The 13,086-nt window shown below is 39.4% G+C and overlaps 1 protein-coding gene across 6 annotated transcripts in view; it reads right to left on the reverse strand.

Annotated features, from left to right (window-relative positions):
- Positions 1 to 517: 517 nt before the first annotated feature.
- arvcfb (ARVCF delta catenin family member b) overlaps positions 518 to 13,086 on the reverse strand; it is a 177,504-nt gene continuing 164,935 nt past the window's right edge. For 3 of the 6 annotated variants that reach the window (XM_026342936.2, XM_026342934.2, XM_026342933.2), the window contains 8 exons: positions 12,079 to 12,229; positions 11,744 to 11,936; positions 10,702 to 10,813; positions 10,180 to 10,267; positions 9,172 to 9,225; positions 7,600 to 7,691; positions 6,134 to 6,246; positions 518 to 3,562 (listed from right to left, as the gene is read on the reverse strand). In XM_026342936.2, the coding sequence (XP_026198721.1) occupies positions 6,145 to 6,246; positions 7,600 to 7,691; positions 9,172 to 9,225; positions 10,180 to 10,267; positions 10,702 to 10,813; positions 11,744 to 11,936; positions 12,079 to 12,229 (792 nt within the window). In that variant the 3' untranslated portion in view covers positions 518 to 3,562; positions 6,134 to 6,144. The remainder of the gene's footprint in view (positions 3,563 to 6,133; positions 6,247 to 7,599; positions 7,692 to 9,171; positions 9,226 to 10,179; positions 10,268 to 10,701; positions 10,814 to 11,743; positions 11,937 to 12,078; positions 12,230 to 13,086) is intronic. The other 3 variants (XM_026342935.2, XM_026342937.2, XM_026342938.2) reach the window with 3 other exon arrangements.

The raw sequence follows: 13,086 nt of genomic DNA on the forward strand, positions 1-13,086 counted from the left end.
TTGATTGGCAACGAAAATGATTTCTGGGCAATATTGATGAAGGTCATATATGAAAATGTTCTAATTAGAAATGTGAATAAAGCCTCCTCCACGTTAATATAAAGGAAATGTAGAAATAGCACTATTTCAGTTATATTCACATCAGGGAAGAAAGGCCACTGAAAAGCAGACACCAATCCATTTTCTCAGAGATGGTAAGGCTGGTTGGTCCACCCAAATAACAGAAAAACACCATCCCTTGCAATAGACATTTTAAATAGCAGCTATTTTTCCTTCCCATACTCCAGATGATCCACAGCCAACACTTTACAAATATTTCTTTGGTTTAAAATAAGCTCCAGTGTAAACTGTTCTGAAAGCACCACAAATACAATTGTAGTTTTGTAATTTAGGTGAAATGAGCCTTTACAACTCTGGGGTAGATGTGATCTAGTAGCTGCTATAATGACTTTACACCTTGAATCTCACTGGAAATAGACAACGTAACATGAAATAAGACACACGAACAGGCAACAGCTTCTTTCCAGGCATGATTTATTGAAAACACACCAAATTTATACTCTACAAACCAGTATTTTTCCGTTATGTTTAACAAGCGTAATATTTGCCTCTGGGTATTAGTAAAATGAACATAATACATTCTGTCACTGTGGCATCTCTTCTGCTTCCTACCAAAGCATCAACAACTTTCTAGGAAATCAAAACCGTTTTTCGAATGACTCTAATTTTTAAAAGTTTATAATACAATGTAATACAAGGCAGAAACCCACCAACAGTCTAAACTACTTGGATTTGGGGGGACGGTGGGATGAAGGGGGTACAGAGTGAAAGGATGAGTGAGTTGAGTGGAGGAATAAGGACGGGAGAGAAATGGCAGGGGGAGGTGAACAGACAGCATGGCGGGATGATAGTTGAAAAGGGAGGAATAAAGTTATATAAAACACACTTATCTTTATCTACCATGGAAAAGGTTAAGGCACATGATAGGTACAAACACGTCTGCTACTGAGTAGTACAGTTACTTTATTTTGACGGTCTTGAATCAGTTATATCTACACAGGTAGGTTTGTTTGATTCGACATGTGTCCGTGTCCTGCATTTTATTTCACAGCACAGATGCTTGGCTCTTTATTGTTTAAATGTACATTTAGTTGCACATCAACAACATAACCAAAAACCCCTTCAGTGAACGCATGTAAATACACCTTCATATCCTTTGGTTGTGGTACTGCGCAGTGCAGTAAGGAATCGACAGTCATATGGGTCTTTGTTGCAATGGTTCAGTATTGTCCAGTGAAAGCACACATGTCTGAAGACACACAAAAGGGATGCTGGGTATTATTTTAAGTTTTTTTTTTTTTTTAAACCTCTGAAATTAAAATTTATACAGTAAGTGTTTTTTTTTTTTTTTTTGTAGTTTATTGATTTTACCACAACTTACATCTTTGTAAACACTGTAAAATATGCAAGCTTTATAAAGTCACATACGTCACAAAGAAAAATCGGACTTAAATGCAGGCACATGCCGTTCGCCTTGATGACGCATGAGTGAGACCAACACGTCTTACTGTCTCCGGTTCAAGCGGAATCAGGAGGCAGACTGATGCTGGAAAAGAGACTTCACACAGTACCACTGGATTTCGAGTGCGGTCTCATCAAAGAGAAAATTGGCAACATGATTCTGTATCTCTATGCTTTTCTACATCTCGACAGCTCACCCTAGAACACTGTAAAAATATATACTTTATGACCAGACTTCATGATTTGCTCTTTGTACAGTGTGATGTGATTCTTTTATTTTTGTTAAACATCCAGATCCATGTTTTTTCTTCTGTACACTTCTTCCTGCATATGAATGAATTAGTAAATGTCCAAGTGACACCACAAAAAAAGAAGAAAAAAAAAAAAAGAGAACTGGCACTTTGACAGAAGAGAATATAAACATCTGTACAGATTTTCTTTCATGTCATGCTCACGACTGAATGTTTCTCTTTAAGATGCACCAGTGAAGGAGGGATCAGGGCTGAACCCTAACTTCATGGGGAGGGAAAAAATAAAAGACTTTTATTAACACCGCAATCTCATGTCAATCCCATTACCTCTGTCTGACCCCATGAACCCTCCATAGTGCTATTTCAAAGATGCAGGTGCTGCCAGACACGTATTCATCGCCGTTAGAAAAAACACTGTAGATAAACTTTTCTGTGTAACTTTTTTTTTTTTTTGACAAATACAAAATATAAATAGATGATCATCGGCGTAACTCGACACTATTTGACAAACATTTAAGTTACGTGGTTATTTCTTGTTTACAAATATGGTGAGCATTTATCAAATGAGATGTGCTTTCCAAACAATGTGATATTAATATACAACTAAAAATCTTCTTTTTTTGTTTGTTTTTCCTTCATTTTTCCATTTTTTTTCCTTTTGACCCTAATATACATTTATATAAAAGCCAACAAAAATAAAAATGCTTTTAGATCTATCCTTTCAACAAAAGAACAATCTTCTGCCTCTTTTCAAAAACACAAATCTTATAAACAAAATGCCTTATATCCTCTTCAATAAACATCATTGACAAAGATTCAACCAAGACTCTCGAGGAACCGCGTCGCTACACCACCTCAGTGGTTACACATGTAACCACAGCTATGTGAGTGAAGGTCAACATGCCACTTGGCTCATTCATGTTGACTCACGATGAATCAAAGTCTCTGCTGCTTATGTTCATTTCCGTTTTAGCTTACGTTTGCAATTCAGTGTGAACAGAAACTGTAACTCCGTCATTTGTACACACTATGTCACTTTCCATTCTCCAGACAACAACTTGCAGACTCCACACTTTATAAAATGGACATCAACCACCTGTTAGCAACTATTGATTTTTATAGCATCTCAGTGCAGTTTTTTGTTGTTATTGTTGAAAAAACACAGTGAACCAAATGGATTGTAAGTCTGTGAGAGCAGGCTCCTGGGAGCACATTTGTATCCCCTATGCTACAGCGTTTCTCAGCCCCGGCTTCTCTGCTGCTAAATTTCCCTTCTCGTGTCCATCCCATCAAACCAAAAATGTACATTCAGTGACCTTGAAACACACCAGTCCAAACCTGTTTACATCAAAATACCAAAGCTTGACAATAAAATCCAAATAGAATTCCCCAAACCCCACCAATTCGTAACTTTCTTTTGACGCAGGTTTCCTTCCAACACACGTTCCTGTTCCATTCATTTCTTTCACTTTGCTTTGACCGCCCATCCATTCCTTCATCAGCTCCGGCCTCTGTCTGTTTTCTTGTCATCAGTAGAGCTCAACAACAGTCAACACTGTAAAATTCACAATGTCCAGTGGGAATGTAAATATGAGAAAGTAGTAGGAGTAGTCACTTTTTGTTCTTTTCACTTTTTTTCAGAAAAGCATGAGAATGCTGGCTGCTTTAGTCGCTGTTATTTTTTAAATAGTCTTTTCTGTACAAAGTCCAACTCCAAAACGTGTGAAATGGCAGTGGTGATATGAGAGATCCTCCTCTAGCTGGGGTGGCGCACTGTCGTTATTTTAAGCCTGAAGTACAAGAGAGAAAAAAAGTTAGAAACAAGAGCTTCTAAAATCCTACTTCATACATCCATAAATAGTATATATGATGTGTTTTAGTGATTTATAATATGATGTTTTTTTATTGTCTACAAATCCCATGAAATTACACAAACAACAATGGCACTAGTGAAGACCCACGGCTGAAGACCCACTGCTGAAGACCCACTGCTGAAGACCCACTACTGAAGACCCACTACTGAAGACCTGCATTTTCAGCTGCACTTGAAAAAATGTAATTGCACACTGACACTTCCATAGAGTATTTGAATCCAAATGTAGTTTTGCTCGGCTCTAAGAAGTGTTTTAGCCACTTTCAGTCCATTGTTTTGGTTTTCTAGCCCACAGCAGCTCTGATAAACCTATTATATACCGACATGCTTCCTGCCCAGCACTAAACTTCAGACAGTCAGTGCTGCTGCAGCTGCTGGACACAGTAATGAGTTTAGTATAAGATAAAAACAGTATCATAAGTAGAAACACTGAAACTAGGCGAGAGCGTTTGAAAATACACGTTGAAAGGGGGGAAATATGGTTATGAAACATATTAACATTCAACATTTAGTTTCAGTTGTTTCAAATCTGCTCTTATTGAGCCTGTTTTACCAGGCAAAAATGATGTGAAACGTAAAAAAAGACAGCACTGAAAATATAGTTTTAAAACTGAAAAATACACTGCAAACATTAAAAAATAGGATTTCAAACTGTCCGTTATTCTTCTCAGTGTTACAGACCTGTTTTTTTATAACACTGAAAAAAACAAACATTTTACTTTGAATCATGTTGAATCAATTTTTAAGACCATATTTTCCCAATTTTAACATGTATGTTCAAACATTCAGCTCCTAGATTCAGTGTTTCTACTTATGATACTGTCTAGTTTAGTAGCTAAAATGCCAGATATTTAACCGAGGAGTTGTTGGACTGAAACGTAGTGAATTGGATTTGAGAGTAGGCTTTAAATTTGCAAGGTGACCAGACGCTGCTCAATCAATGTTGCTCTGTGCCTGCTGGAATCTATCCAGGTACCCAGGAATCAGCTGCAGATAGTCACACACTTGGCATATTTGTAATTAGACCTCTATAAAAAAAAAGAGTAAGTTGTCTTGTTATTTTGTCCTTTCATTGGATTAGGTTAAATTCTGTATTAAATGTCTTTTTTCAGACTAGACACTTTTTACTATTACAGTACTTAAAGAATGACAGTGTAAACAAATGCTTCACTTATGTCAGTCCAGATGGCAAATGGAGGCCAGAACAAGCAAAACAGATGCTGAATGTGCTGAATAAGGTCCTGAGCATGCTAAGTGAGATAAAAATGACTTACCTGATTGCTCATTCTTACTATTACCTGTAGCTGATTTTTATTTAAGTGGCAAATTGCAATCAATATCACAGATCATACAACTTTATCATCCTGTGATGTGTTTCTAATGATACTGCTATAGATGGAGACGGAAAGAAGTGAACGGATGGCCACTGACAGAGATGAGATAAGAAGATGACAATGAGGAAAATAGCAAGATGTGACAAGAGGCCTTTGGCACAGGAGAAGACGACAGCAGTGAGGACGAGGCAGGAGGAGATAGAAATGCTGCAGACAGGACTACGGGAACTAGTGAAGCTCACCCAGATCAGCTTGTAGGTTTTAAAACAGCATGTATTGGGATATTAAATGGTGGATCAGTTAGGTTGTTCAGTCCATAAAGCAAAACGTAGGCTGTAAATTATTTCTTCTAACAAAAATATTTCTAAAGATACATTTTCTTAGATAGATACGACCGGATGTATCTGATGTGTATAGCAAATGTACACTGAGAAGAGATGGTGTACTGTATGATCCATCTGCATATGTGTGTGTGTGTACATGTGTGCAGTCTGTCGTCTGTCTCCCTACTCCTTTTCATTAAGGGATAACCGAGTCTCTCGAGGATCCTTGTGGAGTGCAGAAGAATGATTCCCCTTCATCATTTGCCACCAATTTAAGCAAATGCTGTCAGGGGAGGCAGTGAGTGAAGCTGGTTGTACATTTCAATCAGACAGGTGGTGCTGAATTGCAAACTCAGACCAAAGCCTGCCTCCTTTCTATGTGAAGACGCAAATTTAGGATTCTGTAGTTTAGCAATCTTGAAATCTCAATTGACCATTCACTAAGCATGGCCCATACTAGTTACTGTGTCTAACCTTGTCATGCTTTCTGTTCTCACCGAGCACATAATGCTATTTACACTGATGCAATGATTTATTAGAACTTTTATTCTTAACAACAGGAGCCCTATTGTGCTAAAAGATTGGGACATACACAAATTCTAGCCTTTTTAAAGCCTAACACCATTTTTTTAAATTGTATTGCTATTAAATAGTGGAAATTTCCTTTCTATAACTCACTGGTCTGGGTGCAGGATGACAGCATGATACAGTGTGAGGGTGAAATAAAACAGGCTGGAACAATGAACAAACGGGGAATGAAAAGCATGCTATGATCCGATGTGAAGGTTGGAGGTCATTATTGTTATTTGTGCTCATATTTTTCAGACCTACCATGCATGCATTTAGACCCAGGAGTCAACAGGCTGGGGCTTAACATCACAAGCGTCCACCAGACTGACCGCAGGCCTGTTACTCCTGATATAGTGTTTCCTATTTGTGTCATTCTGTGGCCACAGGAGGTCAGGTTAAAAAAAACAAAACAAAAAAACGAGATAAAAGGAGATCAGTACATCTTAGAAATACGCTCACGCATACACACATGCATCCAGGATCAGAGAATCCAGTGTTAGTTCCCCGCTTGGACAGCTTGGAAAGAAGTCAGAGTGATTACAAAACGGAATACCAACACATGCAAATGAAAGAGGGAGAGAGCAGCTTTAACAGCCAAGTTGCATTCAAAGCGGACAGAACACCTCTGGGAAGTACAGGCGGTAGACTTGGAAGACAGCTTTGGAGTAACGTTAGAAGGCCTGTGCACTCTAAAGAGAAAGTCAGCTCTGTGATTACTCCTGTCTGAGGCTGGCTTAAGTACCTGCTACTTCAAGATGTGATGGTATAAGTTTTGGAGTATGTGCCACCCAAACTGGATTAGTAATGCCTGAAGTTGACTGCACTGTCAGCTGCTCTATTTTATCTTAAAGTGTGCACACTTATAGGGTTAATGTGACATTTAAAGCTGTTATACTGTCCACTGTGAAATTTCTTTGGAGAAGACAGAAACTAGATCCAATTAAACTTGTTTATGCAGACCTCCAGTGGTTTAAAAGATGCTTGATGCACTGATGTAGAAGTGTACTCCAAGCAAAATGAATGCACTAAAATGTAATGGCCTGTATTTTGTACTGGTTTTAAGTGGCATCGCCTCTGAAAGTGGTAAGAGTTTTAACCTGCATGGTGAAGCAAATCAATTTTCATACACCTGGAGACAAATTCAAACTGAGCTCACACACATTTTACACTTTACAATCAAAGCAAAGTTCCTCTTTAAGCATCAAAAAAATGCACTACAAACAGTACATGGAGCCATCTGAGCCATGTGAGACATCCTCTGAGGTCATTATCCTGTGATCCCTGTTTGATGCTGGATTTCCTAACAATAAACAAAGTTCAGCTGCTGTGTGAAACGACCATCTAATCAGCAGACGACCACTTGACAATGCAGCAGTCTGTTCATTGTCAAGGCAAAGGTCGTCTCCATAAGGAGTGTTTGTTGGCAGTTCTTTTAATCAGTCTCAGATTAATTACTTTACAGACGCTGTAAAGCTTGCACTGAATTAACTGGTGGCTCTCAGATCTGAGGTTGTTCGCAGCACTGAGCTGCGACGGGCATCATTAAGAGAGAATGACAACTTCCAGCCTCTTTAAAGAACCAAAAGGATTAAAAGCCTCTAATGAGGACCACCACAGAAAACATGGTTAGAGAGAGAGACAGAGAGAGAGAGGACATCTGATAATACTTCAATGAGACATCATTATTTCATCCTCTTCATCTTTCATCAGAAGAGCTCTGACTGTACCTTTAATGGCTCCCGTTCTGTCAGGTCAACTGAGCCGTCGCCTGTCTTGTATTTGCAGTCCTTGTCCCTCTGGTCAATGGTGGAGTAACCATCTAATGAGGTCAGAGAACACAGATCAGCTAATTCCTCTCCATCCTTTCTTTAAATCCTGATAAATCACTCACTCACAGTATTGTTTTAACCTGTGCTGAATAACACAAAGACTTTCTGCAAAGGGACAATTATATGAGAGCCAGAAAAGTTATAATATGTGTGCACATTCTTACTTTACACTTGTCTAAACTTTCTGGCACTCATGTTATTTTCCACCAAGGTCGACCTAAAACAAACTAGATGATGTCCTTGCAAGTGGCATTGACCCACAGCATTAAATATGCTCTGGCTCAAGGCCAGTATTTATCAAGAGTCTCAGAGAAGGAATTCAGCTCTAACTGACCAAAACCTCTCAACATCGTCCAACAATTTGACCAATATTAAATCAGATCTTCATCACTCTTAAATCTCCTCAGATAATTCCCAGTTATGACATTTAATTACCTATTAATTACAGCATTCTGCATGACGTGATGCCATATAAAACATTTAATTATCTATTTACATATTCATGTAAATCATAATTTTGTTTATTGTATATTGTTATATTTACAAGTTGAAGAGTGACCTGACTAATGTTTATCTTGCTAGTTGTATATGATTGTTGTTAAACTCTCTTCTTTCTGCCTCTAGGTCAACTCCTCCATATGACATCATGATATCACATGATGTCATCTATCTTCCAGATCAGTAGAAGCAGCAAGAGATATTAGAAAATAAATACCAATCATGACTGCAGGCCCTACAATATGGCATCATGAGTGCTGGAAAACAGCCACGTGTAGGAAGATTCATAAATAACTCTCAAGTCCTACTTTGAGGTTGAATTGTTTTTTAGCCCTAGTTTCACTTTCAGCACAATTCCTAGGAGGGATTTTCTGATGCCTGATAAATGCAGGCCCAGAGGCTTGGAGGTAAACCAGCATGATATACCCTAAGAAAGTGACTTTGGGCGAGAGGTTGAAAAAAATATTATCACTAAAAAGTTCCTTCTTCTTGGCAAGAAAACCCTCATTGTGTCTATCACCCCCAGGGACTACAAAATTCATACATGAATGTAAGAAAGGGAAGTACTGTATGTTGAAGCTGCAGCATTATTTACTTTGATAGAAGTCCAGCAGAGGAAATCTGTTGTATGATATATTAAAAGCGTACTGATTATGCAGTAAGTGAAGAACGACCCACATCTTTTAGTGTTGAGATTTTAAAGTAGGCCCAGCTATGTACAAACATCTTGTCAAGAGAGGGGTCTTGCATATCGCATCAAAGAGCGCCATGTCTAAAGCCCAGTCCAAAGCCATCATACTGACATCAGAGCGTTCAGTGGTCTGAATTCTCAGATAAAAAAAAGATCTTGGCAATGATTAAAGAACGTGGAAAAGATGTAGAATCAAAGGAGACACTATTGGACACTGGAGAGAGATTAAAGGCGAGCTAGCTCTTCTTTGGCTAGGGACGATCATGCAGTCTGGCTCTTACCTGGACCCAGCTCATCCATAGGTATCATATCACCACTGCCACATTTCCTGGTGCCTGAAAAGCATTCATATACTATTTGTACAAAGCGGTACACAAACAAACCGACTCATTGAGCCAAAACGCTGCTGCTTTCCAGAGTAATGGTTTTCGGCCAGCGGTTGAATAATGCAAACTGAGAGTGGGCAGGCATAAGCACTGTGATTGATGTGCATGGATGGATGCAAAAAAGGGGGCAGAAGGCCAAAAAATTACAACTTTAAAGTGCTGCTATGCTATTGACTCCTCTGTCAAAGAGATGTTTGTTGTTGGGCCAATATACTGCACAAGTCCCCTCCCTCCCCCACATATACTGCTGCTATTTAAAAAAACCCTCCATACCAGTTTCTTGACTGTAAAGACCATTATATACACTTACTGAAGAGTGGAGGGATTTTTATTATCCCTGACGTTATTATGTCAATTTCAAACCCCAGATAGAAATGAATAAAAATTGTTCAGCTAAATGTCTTGATTCTTCACAGTTAATAACTGAGAGCTGACGTTTTGGTTTAACAGCATCAGTGTGCCGTTCACAGCCCCATATCCTATTTAATGTGCTTTACTTTTCACCCCTGTGAAATTATCGCAACATAAAACACCACAGCTTCACCACACAGGGGATGAAAGTAGTAATGTGGTAAGCATGGTGCTTCAATACAGCCATGAGAAATACATACATGTCCTTAGCAAGTGGACACACCCTGATCCACATGCTGGTTTTCAGTAACGGTTAGTGTTTTGTTTAAACCTGCTTTGAGGACTATACAGGTGGGACACTCCGTGTCAGGGCAGGTTATAAGATTTACTGGTTTTAAGTATGGTTGTCTTTTATATTCTTCTTATTCTGAAATTCAACAACATGAATATTCATCCTCCACTGATGGGGGGATTCTCTACCCAATCCCACCAGTTTGCTCCTCAAAACAGGTGAAAACAGCAACAATCCCAAACACAGACACTTTCACTGACCTTGGTTCTTCTCCATCAGGGGTAGAGTGGTGTCGTCGTAACCTGGCTTGCCATTCTTGGTTGCTTTAGGGGTGGCTGTCACTGTGGGCTGGGAAAAGAGACAGAGCAAACATCAACACATGAACGAAACATTGGACAGCACAGGTGCATGTAGGACAGAGAGAATTCCTCTTCTGTCTTAATGCCAAGTTCATGTTGTAAAGACAAGACAAATCACGTGTCTGTACATAGAAACAGAATATACAGACTGCACATGTACTGATGCTGATTAATATTTTAAAAATGTAATATTTGTAATACCTTGGTTCATACAAAGACTGTATTTAAAAAAGTTCTCTAATCATTCTACATACTGAGAAATGGTTGTGATGCCTATACTAACATTAACATTTACCAGCAAAATGGTTAATAGCGTTACTGCATGTCTCTAAACATAGAAATAATATTTTAAGCAACTCATATTACAATATTTCAAATCTAGACTGCGTGTGAGGGACATTTTACAAGGTTATAGCTCTGTACCTGGAAGTGGCTCTTGTTCCAGCCGTCCTTGGTCAAAGCGTTCCTCAGCTCCTTATAACTCCAGACTGTCTGCAGGACGTGGGATGCTGCCTTTGTTTCGCGCGCTGATTGGCTGAGGGGGCCACAAGATGGAATAAGAAACAGAGGAATTAAAATCAGAAACTCTGTCTAACCCCAAAACAATGACGATGTTCTACAGTAGCACGTTGCTGCTGCTGAAATCAATCTCTTTATTAAGAGGCGTCCATTCTCTTCAGTGACTCCCGGGCCTAGTTTTTAATTCATGACCAGATGAATGCACATTTCCTTTCATTAGCTACCTCTGAGCCACCAGTATTAATTGCATGTGGATGTTGGCCCCACTTCAAAGAAAGTTAATTTCAGAGGACTGAGAGGAAACACAGTGTTTTTGGACTGTGAATGAACTGTGTATATTAATGCTCTATGTGACTCTGTGTGATCAATACTTCACAATGTAAGGATGATTGGTCCTTCTTGTTAAATCAAAAGTGTGGTGTGGTGCAGAAACTTCATTTTGGAGTGGTTGTGGTAATATATGATATCGCTTCTGTTACTGTTGGTTGCTGCGAAGAGCTTAGAGGTACAAATACTCACTTATTTGTAAATGCAGCAGCTTGAGAGGCAACCCCCACAACAGTGCCCTCCAGTTCTAAAAGCCTATTAATTAATGTGTAGTGAGTAGTGATGTGTGTGGGCTCAGGCTTGTTAGAGTACAGTTTGGTGTGGTACTGCAGTAACCATTAGAGACACATTACATTGTCCTCCATGAATATAAAGTCTCATCATGCAAATAGCATTCAAGGTCACACTGTGATTATTACATTTATAATGTCTCCATGGTATACCCACGTGTCTGTGACCAGTGATTACAGCATATACGTGTAAGTAAAAGAGCAACTGTCTGCAATATACTGGACAACGAGTATTTAGGTCACTTAGGTAACAACGAACATATACAGTACAAGATGTGTACAATAATCCAAAGAACTGTGCAAATGAATGTCGGTTACAGTCAACTTACCTGGTTCTGTTGATGGCGACCAGCTTCTCTATGGCCTGAGCCTGGATGAGAGAGCGGGCATTTTCAGAACTGTCGGTGACAATCTCATGGATGGTGTTGAGAATGGCAACCACAGTGTCCTCCTCAAGGTTTTTGGCCGGCCGCTGCTGACCACTGGGCAGGTTGCTCACCAAATCCCGCATTGCATAACTTCCTGTAAGGCAAAGTATTTCTTTAAGTTTAACCAGGTGAAAGTGCTCAGATAAACATGTTTATTAGACAAAGTATATTATAAAAAATATCTAAAGACTTGTAGTATCATACTGAGTCTCTGACAAAACAAAAGATTTTTATACCGATTAGGTCTTTGTTGCGGCGGTCAATGGACAGGTTGCGTAGGGCGATGGCCACAGCTCGAACCACCTTGTCAGAGTCAGAGCGCAGCAGCTCCACCAGGATGGGTAGGCCTTTCTCCTTACGCACAGTCGCTCGGATATAGTTGGACCACTGGAGACAGACAGAGGCAGACGTGTGACTGCTTTTTGAAATTTCTGAATTTACTGCAGGGTAAAAAGAGTTAGCATACGCTGACAACAGCACCCTGTGTGACAATCATGCAGACCTGTAGATTCCCACCTGGGAACCACAGCATAACCACAAAAGATCCACTGGAGGAATCCTGTGACTTGCATAACACCAGTGAGGGGAGAACATTTTTGACCTATGTCCTCTTGTTCATACACATCCCCTCAGTGACTTCAAGTCACTCAACATTGCTCCTTGATTTTGACTAATTGCCAACATTACACAGTGCAGCTCTGAGTTTATTAAATTATATCACATGTCCATGTGATGTAATTTGTCTTAATTTAAACATCAGTAGATTTACTTCTCATATTTTGTAACATGAAATATTAAGTTTGACATAAAAGGGTTTCTCCTCTCAGCACTGATACCCCAGGAGATGTAATTAAGTAGTGGACAGGCACAGTTATACCAGCAGGTGGCAGTAGTGTGCCTTGAGAGCTAGATCAAGTCAGTGGAAATGAGCAGAAGCAAAAAACGAGGAGAATTTATGGAGAAGCTCTGATATCCTCCCAAGGAGCAGAGACATGCTTTGTCCACCTACCAGATGTGAAGGAGTAATGGGTTAACAGCTCCATAGGTCTGTGAGTCTTGCCATGCATTCTGATCAGCTTCAACAAGAAGAAATTCACCAAAGGAGAAAGGATTTCTCCTTAAAATGCTCACCTTAGCTGAAAATCACTACTACTGAATTATTCACAACACTAAATGAATGAGGCTGGATGCTAATTCATGAAACTTAAAGAAATCAGAAGAGTTCTGTTTTTTCCTTTGGAGCC

Source organism: Anabas testudineus, chromosome 9, assembly GCF_900324465.2.
Source record: "Anabas testudineus chromosome 9, fAnaTes1.2, whole genome shotgun sequence".
Classification (NCBI taxonomy): domain Eukaryota; kingdom Metazoa; phylum Chordata; class Actinopteri; order Anabantiformes; family Anabantidae; genus Anabas; species Anabas testudineus.